The sequence below is a fragment of the Triturus cristatus genome, chromosome 10 (genome assembly GCF_964204655.1).
Source record: "Triturus cristatus chromosome 10, aTriCri1.1, whole genome shotgun sequence".
In the NCBI taxonomy this organism is placed as follows: Eukaryota; Metazoa; Chordata; class Amphibia; order Caudata; family Salamandridae; genus Triturus; species Triturus cristatus.
The window spans coordinates 159,228,830-159,246,948 of NC_140593.1; the positions used below are offsets into that span (position 1 = coordinate 159,228,830).

At 45.7% G+C, this 18,119-nt stretch overlaps 1 protein-coding gene across 10 annotated transcripts in view; it reads left to right on the top strand.

The window, feature by feature from the left end:
• LOC146789135 (diacylglycerol kinase delta-like) overlaps positions 1-18,119 on the top strand; it is a 688,844-nt gene that overhangs the window by 637,400 nt on the left and 33,325 nt on the right. For all 10 annotated transcript variants that reach the window (XR_014970027.1, XM_085630711.1, XM_085630705.1 and 7 more), the window contains 5 exons: positions 2,131-2,238; positions 2,355-2,468; positions 3,518-3,652; positions 4,599-4,765; positions 4,902-5,019. Coding sequence is in view for 9 of the 10 variants with exons in the window: in XM_085630711.1 (XP_085486837.1) it covers positions 2,131-2,238; positions 2,355-2,468; positions 3,518-3,652; positions 4,599-4,765; positions 4,902-5,019 (642 nt within the window). In the remaining variant the exon portion in view is untranslated. The remainder of the gene's footprint in view (positions 1-2,130; positions 2,239-2,354; positions 2,469-3,517; positions 3,653-4,598; positions 4,766-4,901; positions 5,020-18,119) is intronic.

An 18,119-nucleotide genomic window follows, 5' to 3' on the forward strand; every position in this document is an offset into this window, starting at 1 on the left:
ATTGGATAGGTCAGCACATAAAAATTTTAATATGGGGCAATATGACCTTTTAAAAAAGAGAGATATTGTTTGCATTTAGAGAGACCAAATAACTTCTCACTTGAATCCGGGTTCTTTAGTTTCTTCCAAATTTTCAGTGATCCTCTTTTTACTTTGAAAATAGCATCAGAGTACCTTACTATATACAGCACCTTGTTACTATTGATGAAATGATACAGATGCAATGATGCTACATTTTAGTATGTACTTGCATACTCATTCAAAAATGGTATAATACTGTACTTTAGTATTTCCTTGTGTAATTGTACAAGGATGCTGTTTCGGTAAACTTTGGTATTTACCCTTGTAATCATTCAAAGAATGGCGTGATATTGCACTTTATTCATTACTGCTATATGACAAAGGTGTTGTTATACTATACTTTGTTATTTATTTGTATAATGATACAAATATGCTTGGATACTGCATATTGGTATATGCTATATATTTTTGCAATTCTACCAAGATGCTGCGAGCCAGTTCTTTGGTGTTTACTTGTATAATGATACAAAGATGATGGGCTCGTTTTGTTTGCATTTGTGCGAGTACAAATATGCTGTCATAATAAACTTTGGTATGTACTGATATAACTGTGCAATGATGCTGTGATACACGTTTTTTATGTACTATTTAAAATGAGGTTGACATACTACACTTTGATATTTCTCTGGTGTAATCATACAAGGATTCAGTGACACCAAACTTTGGCTTTTACTGGTGCAAGCATACAAAGATTCCATAATACCGCACTTGTTATTAGTTTTGTTATCTTACAAAGAATCATTTTGATATGTACTTCTGCTTACCACAATGACGCTAAGATCATACATGTTTATATTTACAGGTGCATTCGTACAAAGATACTATGTTTTTATGTTAATACATCACTATGTTACTAGACTTCACACTTTGGTGTTCACTTGTATAACAGTGCAAACATGATGAGTTACCATTTGCAGGACTAATCTTACAAACCTGTAGTTATGAGACTGACGTAATCATACTAGTATACCAGTAAAATAATAATTCACTTTAATATTTTATAGTGCAATCATACGGTGGTGCTATGGTTTTACTCTTGGATATTTGCTGACTTCAAAAGGCAAAGCAACTGTGATCCTACACTTTCGTCATTGCTAGTGGTGTAATTGTAAAAGTCTGCTGAGATGCTAGAATTTGATATTTATTCATGCAGTTGCACAAAGATGTGGTAATGCTATATTTAGCTATTTATTGTGTAGTCATAAAAAATGCAGTGATATTATTTTTGGGTTTTTAGTAGTGTAATCACACAGATGTGATAATATGCTTTGATATCTGTATTGTAACATCATGAAGATGTAAATATGCTACACTTTGGTATTTTTTGGTGTATTTGTACATAAATGCAGCGATTCTACTCTTGACGTATGCTGCTGCACTTTTTCATTTACTTGTATGACTCTAAAATGCTGCTGAGAATATTATTCTTTAGTATTTACTGGTATAACCAAACAAATATGTGGTGGTGCTACAATTTGGTATGTATTTTTGTAGGTATACCAAAATGGAGCTATACTATCTGCACATTGATATTTACTTGTATATAATCATTCAACAATGTTGTGATACTACACCTTGTCATTTAATGCTGTATGTATAGATACTGTGATATTATACTTTACTATTTAAGAGTATCATTCTACATAGATCCATTTTGGTAATTAATTATGTAATCGCAAAACTATACTGTGATACAACCCTTTGCAGTTTCCTGGTGTAATCCATCAAAGATTCTGTGATAATACTATCTGGTACTGCAAGTTTAATTGTGAAAAGACTCTTTGTTTAACAACACACAATGGTAGTTTCTTGTAGGATCAAGCAAGGATTCTTTATTGTTACATTTCTCTACTTACTGATGTACACAAAACCATACAGAGATGCTATAAGAATAGACGTTGGTAATAAGTGTTGCGATTGTAAACAGATGCTGTGAACCTATACTTTATTGTTTACTGGTGTAATCATACAATGATACTACATTGTGGTTCTGATTGATGTAAATGTACAAGGGAACTCTTTGAACCATTTCTTTTTCCCTTGTTTCAGTGTGATGGTGTCAACATTTCATTGCCAAGCCTACAGGGCATAGCTGTGCTGAACATTCCAAGTTATGCTGGCGGAATCAACTTCTGGGGAGGCACCAAGGAAGATAACGTAAGTCATGCTAGTCGGGGATGCAATGCCTGAAGAGATTGCCGAAGGAATGAACATGTTACCTTCTTTTCACATTATTTCGAATCCTAGCAACTTGCACAAACTTTCTTTTGTAGAACTTTGGTGCACCATCTTTTGATGACAAGAAACTAGAAGTTGTGGCTGTGTTTGGTAGCATTCAGATGGCTGTGTCTCGGGTGATTAACCTTCAGTATCATCGCATAGCACAGGTAGGTCACCTGGCTCAAACTCTGGAAGCTAGTTGTATGGTCACCTTCGAAGACAGAGATATTTCTCCTAAACCTTTTTGAAAGGTCAGCTAAGGCGGTGGGATCAGTGGCTATGGCTGCGTGCAACGTGGTCTGCTTCCAATTGCTGAACCTTTTAGTCACCAATTGCAATTACACTGACCAAGGATGTTTTCAAGTAAAAAGGGGAGTGTGCAGACATGGGTGCTAGCTAGAGTCTCCTGCAGCTTCGAGACTGTTACAAAGGAGGAATCCTGCTGATGATGGGAGCAGAAGCAATGGAGGTGCTCATGACGCCCTTGACCAGCCTATGTAAAAAGAATGAAATCCTCCTCTTAAGGTCCAACAGCCTATCCATAGTTTCCTAGAAAGATGATCTGATGCAATTAAGTTTGTGTATTTCTGAAGGGGTTGTCGAGCCACATCTATAGCTCCTCCACTCTGGATGGATAGTTGCCCCTCCCCTCCGCAAATGTGTTGCTTTTATGTTTCGAAGTACAGTTAAGTGTCAAACTGCAGCAGTTATCAGTACTATGAATTACAGCATTCGGCCATGCAGATACTTAAAATCTTACCTTGATTAGCATCCCCATTTTTGATTACCTGTGCTCCTATCAACTCTTAGATAGACTGTTGGAAATTTGTTTACATGAAAGCACTAGAACCACATTTCCACATGTGGAAAAGGTGCAGAATTGAGGCCCACCATTGTTATTCTTGCTCATGTTCAACACAAAAACCCTTTTGTCAAGAATCTACATTGTCTCCCAGTACTTTCCCACATCCTGTTTCAGTCTATCATGAGGACTCTTTTGCTGCAAAACACCAACTCACGTCACTGCTTTAGACAAAGATCTTAGGTTTGGCTTAACTACTACAGACCTATTGGCTTTGGCAATGCTTTACTCCGATGTTGTTCTGCTTTTTTGCTGATACTGAACACATTTTAAAAAGATTCTGACTGCACCTACTTATAGCTGTTTAGTGTCATTGAATTATACTTCAAATCCACTCTGTCTATGTCCCGGTAGTGCCGCATGGTGAAGATCACCATTTTGGGAGAAGAGGGTGTTCCGGTGCAGGTGGATGGGGAAGCCTGGATCCAGCCTCCAGGAATGATCAAGATCCAACACAAGAACAGAGCCCAGATGCTAACAAGAGACCGGGTGAGTCCACAAGATCAAAGCGCTGTATCTCCCCACTGTCGGCCTCGTGTTAGGCAGGCTTATCAACCGGGTCTTCATCTCATCTTCTCCTCACATCAAAAATTTAACCCCTCTCAGACACCAGACCACCAGTGGAAAGTGCCCATTCTTTTGGTGTTTGCATCAAGTTCAACAAAAAAGTAAATTACATTTCTCTCTGGATATTGAATTGTAGTGCAACATTGTCCAATGCTGACAGCCACAGTTTGGTTTCATGCTTGACTTAATGGAGTGAGGAGCGTGCAGCATATGTAGCATGTTTGAACTTCAGGAGTATGTGGTGTTGGAACCTCAATGCAGTTGTGAATTCTCCAGCCGTAGGGCAGCAATAAAAGTGAATATTCATAAGGAAACTGAGGTAACTAGTGTAACCCTCACCTAGTGGCATTTCGTGATTAACTCGAGTAAGCAGCGGGGATAAGGGAACAGCCCACCTTCCGCAAACTAATACAGGCTGCCACCCACCAGCAGTCTTAAGTCTGCCGCTAATTCCTAAAAGCCATGGCTCAAAGACAGAGAGAAGTAGCTGACTGGCTATGGGAAATTTGAGTTTAGCATAGAGTGCAGTATGGTCTCCATTAATATTGTTTATAAATAAATACAAACATGCACCCAGTAAGAGAAATATGTTGTATCCAAAAGCACAGACTTCATTTGCCGTTATGTGGTACAATGTTATCTTTGTTTTCTTTAAAAGAAATGCAGATCCCAGCTTCATTGGAATCTTTGCTTCTGTGATTCAATGCTGAAAGCATTGGTCAACTGGAACTTGTAAGTGGTTGTTGGACACAAACCTAAGGTTGGCCTGTGTCAGACCAAGTCAAACTGCTTGGGCGATGGTGATCAACTGATGCTAAGCTTTGCATGTCTATCTGCTTGGCTTATGAGTCCTCATATCTTTCTGTAGGCGTTCGAGAACACTCTCAAATCCTGGCAGGACAAGAGGAAAGGGGATAACTACAGCTCCAATCACCGGCCCAGGCTGAACTCACAGCAGTCCATGGAGTATGTGACGGAGGAGGAGTACAATCAGCTGCATCAGTTTGCTCAGGCTGCTGAAACCTTAATCAGCAGGTAAGCACTTATTTTCCATATGTTGCCTCACCTGGTTATAGCGGTATGATATCGGATGCAACAGAGGTTAACGTCAGAGTGGACAATGGCATTGCAGCCAGTGACCATGCTTCTCAATGTGTTTGTTTCAATGCAGGATCCACGAGACAGCCAAAACCCAGAAGACAATGGAGCAGGAGCTAGCACATGCAGTGAATTGCAGCTCCATGGTGCTTAATGAAGCCTTCCTCAACAAAGCCAACAACGCTCCAGAGGTAAGAGCATAATTCCTTTTAGAGTCCAGATGTAGAGAGGCAACTTCAGTCTGGAATTCTGCAACCTATAGGTGGAGCATATTTAGTTAAAAGTAATTGTTTACAGAATTCCCTATTAGTTTAGTAGATGTAGGGAACTGGCTCTCTATATAGTGCACTAAAACAAAGCCCTTTATTGAAAATTGAAAATGCAAGCAAACTTTAATACCAAGATCAGGGCCACTGAAATTATGTGGCATGAGAGGGTGAAATTATGTGGCTGGGTTGTGTAAATTATGTGGCAAAAAAACAAACTATGCAGCGTAATGCAGCACAATCTATGATAGTATTTTTTTTATTTTGTCATTTTTACATTTTTTAACACTCTCTGGGCATTGGTTGAACCTCATTAATGCCAGGTTAACATCCAAATATAGCAATTAGCATCAAAAACGTGACTAATCAACCTTTGAAACGGCCTTCCGATGTGCGGCAACACGTGTCGCTTCATTGTCAGTAACCTTTGAAGCGTTTGAGATGAAAAACATATTTTTTTTTAAAGTCTGCACCTTATGTAGCAGATGATGGATTTTGTGCTACATGCTGGAACTCTACAATTATGCGAAAAACACCGCAGTTGTACAATCGCATAATTTCAGCAGCCCTGACCATGATCCACAATGCTATATCAATATATATATATATATACATATATATATACAGCCGACGTTCAGGCTGCACCCCATCTGTACGCACTTACTGGATATATATATATGTATTTCTACATTTTATATATTTAACTATGATAATAATTTATTTATTAAGTTATTTATATATTTATGAATTTAACATATACTTGTGTGAATATAAGTATTTTGTTTAGCTCCTTTTTTCGACCGTCACGTAACGTAACTTGAACATCCAATATGTCACCCTATATAAATCATGTGTTTCACCGGAGGGTCATGTGATCAAGGCTGTGTGTTCACAGCCGAAACGCGTTATGCTGACTATGGAAGAATAAATAAGCATAAAAACTTTTTACGCCGCACTTTGTGGTCTGTACCTGTTGAAGTTGGGAAGCTGTGCAAAGTGATACAGGACTGCTGAACATATATATATATATATATATATATATGTGTGTGTGTGTGTGTGTGTGTGTGTGTGTGTGTGTGTGTGTGTGTGTGTGCGTTGGTACTGCAGGTGGCTGGTTGCTGACTTTTGGGGCAAGGTGTGCAGTCCAGTTTTGATGTGTGGTTATCTTTGTATATGGTGCACAATTTGTTGATGTGAGCTAAAATGAATAGCTAGTGTAGGTACACAGTGAGGATAATGATTTTGAGTCAAGAGTCATTTGTTTGGCAGCAGCATTGATAAAGGCTATCGTAGAGTTGAGGAAAGACACCTGGGCAAGTGAGCAGAATGTTGCCCATGTCAATGTGTGTAATGACAATGCCTTGTAATGTAGACTGTAAGCTCTGAATCAGGAAAGAGGGCTTGACCTGGCTGAGGAGTCTTAGCTGATACCAAGTTGCTTAGGATTTCTTCCTAAAATTCAGTCACTTGAAAACTAGAGCCAAAAACATGCTAGACTCTAAAAGAACATAAAAAGACAAACTTTTTCAAAGAAGGACAGTGCCTCTGTGCCATGTTATGGATGTGGGTGCAGTGTCAAAAAGGCCTTCACGAGGCACACTGACTTGCACCACAAAAAGGTGGCATACAATAAATATGCCCACTTGATGGCACCCTTCGGGAGGGAGGAAAGGGAGGACCAATGCATCCTTCAACATCTTGCCGCAGGTGGGTGCAGTCACTTTTTGCACCCACCAACCTGAGGGATCACTTTCCCCCCCTTTGAAGTACAGGCAGATTCCTACCTGCATAGTGAACGACAGAGTGGCTGCTTCAATCAGTTGGTTTGTCTTTCACTAACGTGCTGCCCTTAGAGCAGCCACAAGTTCGTGTCTGGCCTGGGGGTGTAATAGGGTTCATTGTCCCTGAATGCGCCTAGTGCACAAGTTTGAAGGAGCTGCATGGTGCAAAAAGGGACAGTGTGCCCTATCGGTAATACATTCCCTGAATGTGTTGTATTTCAACAAGAGAGTAAGTTAAGAATTGAGGAGTATTTGAGTGATACTCATATAGATGGTGGGGGTATTGACAAGGGCTTGGTAATCATCAGTGTCAAATACTGTCAAGAAATTGAAATGGACAAGGAGTCAGAGTTTGTTTTGATTCTTGACCTTCACAGTGTCAGCAATTGCTTAAATTATTGATATCTGCATGCAGTAGCGGGCACAGAAACTCAATTCATAGGCATGGATGAAATTGCGGTGATGTTTGCTGATGCATTCTCTAAGCCCCCTGTCAAGAATTCCTGTCATACAAGGGAAACACGCCCTTATGTAAACAGGAGAGCTGTTACATAACTCAAGGGAAACACGCCCTTATGTAAACAGGAGAGCTGTTACATAACTCAAGGGAAACACGCCCTTATGTAAACAGGAGAGCTGTTACATAACTCAAGGGAAAAACGCCCTTATGTAAACAGGAGAGCTGTTACATAACTCAAGGAAAACACGCCCTATAAAGGGAGGAACCGGGAGGTACAAGGCTGTCGGATATTGTGTTTACACCGACGTACCTGCTTCGTGAAGAGCAGTGTTCCGGAGTGGTGCTCCAGTAAGGCAAGAACGGAGGTAGGTAGAGTCGTTACTCCCTGGGCCGTGTCTTGCCCCATCGTCACCTGTGAAGGACCCGGAAGCTCTACCGGTCAACCATTGAGCTTCGCTTTTTGACTCGGCTGAGTCCAAGCGCAGTGGCGCTTTTGCTGGTTGGAGTCGTAACTCCCAGCCCGACCAGAGACACAGGGACTGCCAGCTGTAACGCACACCAGGAGGTGTTTGCCGCGTTACAGACTCGGAAGTCCACAGGATCGATCGAGCGGCTGCTCTCGGTTCAGTCTTCTTGCTTGTGATTGGGGTATCGGAGACGCATCACCAGGAGGTGACTCCGCGTCCCGGTGCAGTCTGAGGAAGAGGTTGAGCGGCTGCTCCCTTCAGGTAGAGACCCCGGCTGGGTGTTTCCCTGACTCCTCGATTCTCCCCAACACTCTTCGTGCCCCTCACAGCCTACCGATTGGCATTGTCGGCCATTTCATTTCTGCCCTCTGTTGGCATACGCCGGGATCGGCGTATATGCAGAGGACGGTTAGGACCATCCGTGCTGTGGGCTGGTAACGTACTTAGCCTGGAGGATTCCAGTGACTATAACTTTTGTTTGTTCTTTGTATTTTATTTGCCTTCATTAAAAGAACTAACCCTTCACAAGTGGTTGCGTCCTCATTGTCATGTCTGTTAAACGATCCTTAGACGTTCAGGGCGTTACAAAATATCCGACCTTAATAACACTAACTGTCTCCCGGTCGATAACAGACATGGCAACACTTGATGATGTGCTGGCTGCTTTAGCGGCCATGCAAGTTGAAGTGGCTGCCTCTAGGCAAGAAACAGCCGATGTAAAAGCCAGACTGGATGCTATCCAAATGGACCCGCTCACGCCCAGCACCTCCCTCACGAACCAGACCCCTGCGGTAGTAGTGGAAATGCCGGTAGCCATCCCCTTGGCAACACCAGAGAGGTACAGTGGGGATCCTAACACAGTGCAGGTATTCCTCACACAAGTGGCGCTACATTTATCGTGCAAACCAAAGGCGTTCCCCACGAGTCAGGCTCGTGTGGCTTTCCTTATATCCTATTTGGCTGGAAACGCGGCACAATGGGCCGTACCTCTGGTGAGCAGGGACGACCCCCTCTTATGTGATTGGGGTGCTTTTCGCGAGGAATTCCTGAAGGTATTCGACAGAAGGGCTGACTCGTACACGGCGGACCGTGAAATGCTTGAGTTGAGACAGGGATCCAACGACCTGGTGCAGTATCTCAACGCGTTCCGAAGGCTGGTTGCGGAAACCAAGTGGCCTGTTGCTAAACAGACGGCGCTCTTCCATCAAGGGCTGTGCGATGAGCTCAAGGACGCCGTGGCTCATATTGACCCTCAACCCAAGACATGTGAGGGCCTTATCAACCTGGTATTACGGCTGGAACATAGGCTAAGTGAAAGAAAGGGGGATCATGGGAGAAAAGGAAAATCCCTTCCATCCTATGTGACGGTGGGAAGTCCTGAAACTTCCACCGCATCCAAGGGAGAACCCATGGACATCAGCGCAATACGAGCGAGCCTCACAGCCACGGAGAAAGAGTCACGCCGTAAACAAGGATTGTGCCTATATTGTGGCAAAAAAGGCCACTACGTACGTGAATGCCCTGCCAAACCGAAGACGTCACGTTATCGGGCCAACCGGTCGGTAACAGCCGTGGTGGACATACCGGCGGAAAACTAGAGGACTCCAAGACCAGAGAAGGGGCATCTCGGAGTCACTCATCCATCCCTTCACTTTCCAACTCGGTCACTAAGGGACAACGACACCTGTTTATCACGGTGCACGTGGGAGTGCATGACCAGTGGATACCCGTTGTGGCCATGGTAGATTCAGGGGCCACTGGCATGTTTATGGACCACAACGAGGCATGCAGGCTAGGGCTAGTGCTTCTTCCCAAAGCAGTACCCGAAGACGTCTATGCGGTAGACGGAAGGCGATTGGTGACGGGGCCCATCGGACAGCACACGGGGGTCCTTCCGATGAGATATGGGAGGAGCCATTTGGAACAAATCGATTTTAACATCATCCGAGCGCCCCAATATGGCGTCATATTGGGATTGCCGTGGCTACAGAAACACAACCCCTTTGTGGATTGGCCAACACATCGCATCGAAATGACGTCACCGTATTGCATCCTGCATTGTGGAATAAGAACGGAATCCCTTGACGCAGATGAGAGCGGGAGTCAGACGGTGGCTACAGCGGCAGAAAAAGATGTGGCTCTCCCCCAGGCTTATCACAGTTTTGAGGATGTATTTGATGAGGTGAAGGCGGAAGTGCTACCACCACATAGACAGTTTGACTGCCAGATCGACCTGGTGCCAGGGGCCAGCGTTCCCAGCGGCAGGCTGTATGCCCTGACGGAGCCTGAAAACGTGCATCTCCGGGGGTACCTGGATAAACTCCTCAAGCTAGGATTCATCCGCCCGTCCAAGTCTCCGGCCGCCTCGCCACTCTTCTTCATCCCGAAGGCTAATGGGGAGCTGAGAGCCTGTGTGGACTTTAGGGCATTGAATGCGATAACCATAAAAAATCGGTACCCCTTGCCTCTCATCAGTGTACTTCTGGAACAGGTCAAGAAAGCTCGTATCTACACCAAGTTGGATTTGAAAGGGGCATACCATCTGGTGCGCATGAGGGACGGAGACGAGTGGAAGACCGCCTTTAAGACCAGGTTCGGCCTTTTTGAGTACCTCGTCATGCCGTTCGGTCTGTGCAACGCCCCGGCAGCCTTTCAGTACTTTTTGAATGAGGTATTCAGAGAGGAGTTGGATATCTACGTGGTCGTATATATCGACGACATCCTCATCTATTCGTCCAGTGTGGAGGAGCACGTACACCACGTCAAAGCTGTGCTCCAAAAGCTGAGGGAAAACATGCTGTTTTGTAAACTCAGCAAGTGTGACTTCCACGTCACATCCGTGGAATTCCTCGGAGTGATGCTGAGTCCAGAGGGACAGGAGATGGCAGAACGAAAGATCAAGGCGGTGAAAGAATGGCCGGTGCCCCAAAGCGTGAAGGACGTCCAAAGTTTCATTGGCTTCGCCAACTTTTACAGGCGGTTTATAGATGGATTTTCAGGAGTGGTGGCCCCAATCACACAGCTACTGAGGAAGTCCAAGGAGTTTGTCTGGTCCCCTGAAGCGAACAAAGCCTTTGAGGCCCTGAAAAGCGCCTTTGGTAAGGCGCCGGTGTTGGCTCACCCCGATCCGGATCTCCCCTACGTGGTGGAAGCGGACGCGTCGGATGTGGCGCTGGGGGCTATCTTGTCCCAACGCAACCACGACACAGGGGTGCTTCATCCCGTTGCGTACATGTCCCGCAAACTCAACGACGCCGAACGCAACTACCATATTGCGGAGAAGGAGCTTCTCGCAATCAAGGACGCCTTCACCGAATGGAGGCATTGGTTGATGGGGGCAAGACATGTGGTATCGGTGTACACGGACCATCGGAACCTACAGTTCATGACGGCCACTAGACACCTTTCTCCCAGGCAGCTGCGGTGGATGATCTTCTTTGCGGGGTTCAACTTCCGCATCACATATCGGCCGGGGACGGAAAACCGGAAGGCGGACGCCCTGTCCCGTCAATCTGCAGTTAAGGAACCATTGCCTGCAACCGAGCGTTCCATCATTTCCCCGAGGATGGTATTGGGGGTTATCCAACCGGATACTTTCCTGAGGGGAATAAAGAGAGGGATCAGGTCATTCGCATGGCGGAGGTGGCTCCTCAGTCACAGAGAATGGCAGCTGAAGGACGGGATACCCCTGAAGGGCAGGTGCCTATTGATACCCACGCCTAGGCTTAGGAAACAAGCATTCATCTGGTGCCATGACTCTCCATGCGCAGGTCATTTGGGCTTTGAAAAAACGGTGGCTAGCATGGGACGGCATTTCTGGTGGCCAACCATGAGAGTGGATGTCAGGAGGTGGGGACAGGAGTGTCCTACGTGTGCTACCATGAAGGCCGACCATGGCCGAACCCAAGGGCTCTTACATCCACTTCCGACCCCGGATAGACCATGGGATAGCATATCACTGGACTTCGTGGTGGGCCTACCGGTAGACCAGGGGATGACGGCAATACTGGTGGTGGTGGATTACTTGACGAAAATGGGGCACTTCATCCCCTGCAAGAGAGTCCCTACGGCCGGGGAATTGGCGTCACTACTCCTAAAGAATGTGGTACGACTGCATGGATTACCTGGGGTGATCGTGTCGGACCGGGGGTCGCAGTTTACTGCGCAATTCTGGAAGACTTGGTGCACTGCGCTGCATGTTAAGACCGCCCTGTCCACCAGCTACCACCCTCAAACGGACGGCCAAACCGAGCGCCTGAACCAAACGCTCAAACAGTATCTGCGATGTTTTGTGGACCAGGGCAGGGAAGAATGGGTCGACTTGCTATGGGTTGCAGAGATAGCCTATAACAACGCCACTCACAGCTCCACACAGTCATCTCCGTTCTATAGCAACTATGGCCAACATCCCAGGTTCTTGCCATTTCTACATCCGTTCAGAGAGGACAGGATTCCCGCCACAGCGGACAGGGTGGCACACATAAAAGACACGTTGATGCGCTCAAGGGCTGTCCTAATAGAGGCCAAGAGAAGATACAAGGCTGCGGCAGATAGGAAGAGAAGGCCCGGGCCACTGTACCGCACTGGAGACTACGTCTGGATATCCACAAGAAACATGAGGTTTCGAAAGAACAGTGTGTTCCATCCCAAGTACATGGGCCCCTATCGAATTACCAAGTGTATGGGTCCCGTGAACGTGAAGGTGTGCTTGCCCCAGTCATTGCGGATACACCCTGTCTTTCATGTATCATTGCTCAAACCAGCACCCTCCAAGCCGTCTGGGACACCTAGGCCGGTATGCGTGGAGTCGGAGGTGGAGTATGAAGTGTCGGGCATACGGGCGTCCAAATGGCGCAGGGGGAAGCTGTGGTACCTGGTTGCGTGGAAAGGCTATGGCCCGGAGGAGCATTCATGGGAACCGGCTGAAGGGGTTCATGCTCCGCGCTTGGTCTCCTTGTTCCATCGGCGTTTTCCTGCCAGCGCTGGACCCGTGGGGAGCCGCTGAGAGGGAGGATGTACTGTCAAGAATTCCTGTCATACAAGGGAAACACGCCCTTATGTAAACAGGAGAGCTGTTACATAACTCAAGGGAAACACGCCCTTATGTAAACAGGAGAGCTGTTACATAACTCAAGGGAAACACGCCCTTATGTAAACAGGAGAGCTGTTACATAACTCAAGGAAAACACGCCCTATAAAGGGAGGAACCGGGAGGTACAAGGCTGTCGGATATTGTGTTTACACCGACGTACCTGCTTCGTGAAGAGCAGTGTTCCGGAGTGGTGCTCCAGTAAGGCAAGAACGGAGGTAGGTAGAGTCGTTACTCCCTGGGCCGTGTCTTGCCCCATCGTCACCTGTGAAGGACCCGGAAGCTCTACCGGTCAACCATTGAGCTTCGCTTTTTGACTCGGCTGAGTCCAAGCGCAGTGGCGCTTTTGCTGGTTGGAGTCGTAACTCCCAGCCCGACCAGAGACACAGGGACTGCCAGCTGTAACGCACACCAGGAGGTGTTTGCCGCGTTACAGACTCGGAAGTCCACAGGATCGATCGAGCGGCTGCTCTCGGTTCAGTCTTCTTGCTTGTGATTGGGGTATCGGAGACGCATCACCAGGAGGTGACTCCGCGTCCCGGTGCAGTCTGAGGAAGAGGTTGAGCGGCTGCTCCCTTCAGGTAGAGACCCCGGCTGGGTGTTTCCCTGACTCCTCGATTCTCCCCAACACTCTTCGTACCCCTCACAGCCTACCGATTGGCATTGTCGGCCATTTCATTTCTGCCCTCTGTTGGCATACGCCGGGATCGGCGTATATGCAGAGGACGGTTAGGACCATCCGTGCTGTGGGCTGGTAACGTACTTAGCCTGGAGGATTCCAGTGACTATAACTTTTGTTTGTTCTTTGTATTTTATTTGCCTTCATTAAAAGAACTAACCCTTCACAAGTGGTTGCGTCCTCATTGTCGTGTCTGTTAAACGATCCTGAGACGTTCAGGGCGTTACACCCCCCTAGTGGATGAAATTGTGGTGATGTTTGGGGATGCATTCTCTATGTCCCCCTGGTGGATGAAATTGTGGTGATGCTTGTTGATGCATTCTGTAGGTGCCACTAGTGGATGAAATTGTGGTGATGCTTGTTGATGCATTCTCTAGGTCTCCATAGTGGATGAAATTCTGGTGAAGCTTGTTGATGCATTCTCTAGGTCTCCATAGTGGATGAAATTGTGGTGATGCTTGTTGATGCATTCTCTTGGTGCCACTAGTGGGTGAAATTGTGGTGATGCTTGTTGATGCATTCTCTAGGTGCCCCTAGTGGGTGAAATTGTGGTGATGCTTGTTTATGCATTCTCTAGGTGCACTAGTGGATGAAATTGTGGTAATGCTTGTTGGTACATTCTCTAGGTCCCCCTAGTGGATGAAATTGTGGTGATGCTTGTTGATGCATTCTCTACGTCTCCATTGTGGATGAAATTGTGGTGATGCTTGTTGATGCATTCTCTAGGTCTCCATTGTGGATGAAATTGTGGTGATGCTTGTTGATACATTCTCAACGTCCCCCTAGTGGATGAAATTGTGGTGATGCTTGTTGATGCATTCTCTAGGTGCCACTAGTGGATGAAATTGTGGTGATGCTTGTTGATGCATTCTCTAGGTGCCCCTAGTGGATGAAATTGTGGTGATGCTTGTTGATACATTCTCTAGGTCCCCCTAGTGGATGAAACGATGGTGATGTTTGTTGATACATTCTCTAGGTCTGCATTGTGGATGAAATTGTGGTGGTGCTTGTTGATGCATTCTCTAGGTCTCCATTGTGGATGAAATTGTGGTGATGCTTGTTGATGCATTCTCTAGGTCTCCATTGTGGATGAAATTGTGGTGGTGCTTGTTGATGCATTCTCTAGGTCTCCATTGTGGATGAAATTGTGGTGGTGCTTGTTGATGCATTCTCTACGTCTCCATTGTGGATGAAATTGTGGTGGTGCTTGTTGATGCATTCTCTAGGTCTCCATTGTGGATGAAATTTTGGTGATGCTTGTTGATGCATTCTCTACGTCTCCATTGTGGATGAAATTGTGGTGATGCTTGTTTATGCATTCTCTAGGTCTCCATTGTGGATGAAATTGTGGTGATGCTTGTTGATACATTCTCAACGTCCCCCTAGTGGATGAAATTGTGGTGATGCTTGTTGATGCATTCTCTAGGTGCCACTAGTGGATGAAATTGTGGTGATGCTTGTTGATGCATTCTCTAGGTGCCCCTAGTGGATGAAATTGTGGTGATGCTTGTTGATACATTCTCTAGGTCCCCCTAGTGGATGAAACGATGGTGATGTTTGTTGATACATTCTCTAGGTCTGCATTGTGGATGAAATTGTGGTGGTGCTTGTTGATGCATTCTCTAGGTCTCCATTGTGGATGAAATTGTGGTGATGCTTGTTGATGCATTCTCTAGGTCTCCATTGTGGATGAAATTGTGGTGGTGCTTGTTGATGCATTCTCTAGGTCTCCATTGTGGATGAAATTGTGGTGGTGCTTGTTGATGCATTCTCTACGTCTCCATTGTGGATGAAATTGTGGTGGTGCTTGTTGATGCATTCTCTAGGTCTCCATTGTGGATGAAATTTTGGTGATGCTTGTTGATGCATTCTCTACGTCTCCATTGTGGATGAAATTGTGGTGATGCTTGTTGATGCATTCTCTAGGTCTCCATTGTGGATGAAATTGTGGTGATGCTTGTTGATACATTCTCAACGTCCCCCTAGTGGATGAAATTGTGGTGATGCTTGTTGATGCATTCTCTAGGTGCCACTTGTGGATGAAATTGTGGTGATGCTTGTTGATGCATTCTCTAGGTGCCCATAGTGGATGAAATTGTGGTGATGCTTGTTGATACATTCTCTAGGTCCCCCTAGTGGATGAAACGATGGTGATGTTTGTTGATGCATTCTCTAGGTCTGCATTGTGGATGAAATTGTGGTGGTGCTTGTTGATGCATTCTCTAGGTCTCCATTGTGGATGAAATTGTGGTGATGCTTGTTGATGCATTCTCTAGGTCTCCATTGTGGATGAAATTGTGGTGGTGCTTGTTGATGCATTCTCTAGGTCTCCATTGTGGATGAAATTGTGGTGGTGCTTGTTGATGCATTCTCAAGGTCCCCGTAGTAGATGAAATTGTGGCGATGCTTGTTGATAGATTCTCTAGGTCCCCCTAGAGTCACAGTGTTCTGACATGCTAGCACTAAGGACTTACTCAATGTGCCAGCCCAATTCAGAAACTCCAGTTGAGCTCCAACCAATACACAAACCACTGATCAATCAAGTGTTTCTGATAATGATCAATCCCATGAGATGGACAATAAATAAACATCCAACCCCACTTTATTAAAGAAATAACCCACTCAAAAAGCACTATGAAACAGAATGCACATTTAGAATGTTCATTTTCAAATCCTAACCTAGTGCATATAATATGAATTGTAACCAGACAGAAAACAAACAGCAATGCATGAAAGCAATGTATAACTACTGAAACAACAGGAACAATTCTAACAGGGTTATTGCATTTTGTAGTCCTAACAGCCTCTTTGTGCTATTTTTGGACACTATGCTAGTTTAAGCAGTTTAGTAAATAAGTTGCCTAATTCTGAGCTTCAGTGGTGTGTTGCCTCCACATACCTTTTTTCAGAACAACAATTCCTTATTGTTCTGTATACAAAGCCAGCCTGCTTGATTGTAAGGAAATGTATTTTTTTGCATGATCACCCCTAGAGGTTTGGACTGAGGCTGCTGTTTTTTCGACTCTGAGATTGCACTGAGGCCTGCCAACCAGACTTCAGTTCTAGTTTTCTAACCTATTACAAAATGTATGTTGAATTGACTATTGGCATAAGCTGACTTACATATAATTCCCTAGTAAAAGTTACCAAGGGTAGCCAGGGCATGTAAAACAGTGTGTCCCTGCTGGGTAATATAATAAACGTAAACTGTTTAATTGTAACATTAAACCCGACCTAATACCCAAGTCAAATGTAATGTCACGTTTAAGGAAAGGCAACTTTTAGAAAGTTACCACTCTGTTGGCAGTTTGTCTAGTGGCCTCGCACAGTTTCTGGCCACCACACAGCCTTCTGCCCTCCTGCGGTGAAGTGTGAATGACTCCCAGGCTCGGGAACAATAGAAGCATGGAACAGGGAGAGGTGTTATCTCCCTGTTGCAGGATGTCACTTAGGGTGGTGGCCCAGAAGGCAAGCTACAAAGACTATGCCGCTTTTGGTGGGCAAATGGCAATCACACTCCTGAAGGTCTTGCCCCTTTATTCAGGTAGACAGGTTGGCGGCAGGAACATTTAGAGGAGACCAGTGCTCAAACCAGTTTTCCCTGGGGGTGAAGCCCACAGGTAGCCATACCTATAGGGTCGGCTGCCAAGCTCCTACCATCCAAGGAAGGGTTGAGACATCTTTGGAGTTTGAAGAATAATGCACTCTGGGACTGCTATGTGCCACACACAGCCGGAGGGCGTCATAGGGCCGGAGGGATCCTGGTAAACCATTAGCTAGTGATTGAATTATCCCCCCAGGGTACTTTCTGTGCATAAATATGTTACCCCTGGCACCCTGAATCTCAGATCACGCTGGAACTGGAGAAAGGACCTAAGAAGGACTGCCTGCTGCCCCTGTGACCTAGCAAGAGAGGCTGCACCATCCGCTGTTCTGCACCTGCCACACATTGGGCTAGCAAAGAGAAGAATGTGTCTGTGGCTCTTGGTTCATGGAAAGGTCACTCCTTAAACCCATACCAAAGAAGCAACTCCAAGGGTCAGTCAGCTGACCCACTGGAACCAGCACCAGAGTCATCAAAGCTGAGGAAGCGAATTCCAGCCAGTCAGTAGCCGCTTTCTGCAAATCGCCACTGGGCACCCCAAGATACCATTCTTCGATGGCCAAAAGTTGCACCCGAGTTTGTCCAACTCTAGAATGTCATCTAAGTCCAGATTGGTCACCCAAGAGGGACACCAGAGGGTCACCAAAGGATACTGCTGGACCAGCTGTGTATGGAGATCGGTATCCCAGCCGAGGCAAAGAGGACTTTAAAGGACGCCGACCCTTGTGGACAAATTTGCCTCACCTTACCCGTGGACTGAGGAATAATTGCAAAGACACCCCCGTTGACCTCACAGCAAACGGAGCATCTTTCGGCATCCTCAGCAACCTGCTTCCACAGCATCAGGACCACTCTATTTAAGTCTATGGCGATCTTGATGTAAAGTGTGGAACTGGACTTCAGACTGCTTTGCTGACCTGGTAACTGTAAAAATACTCCTTGCTG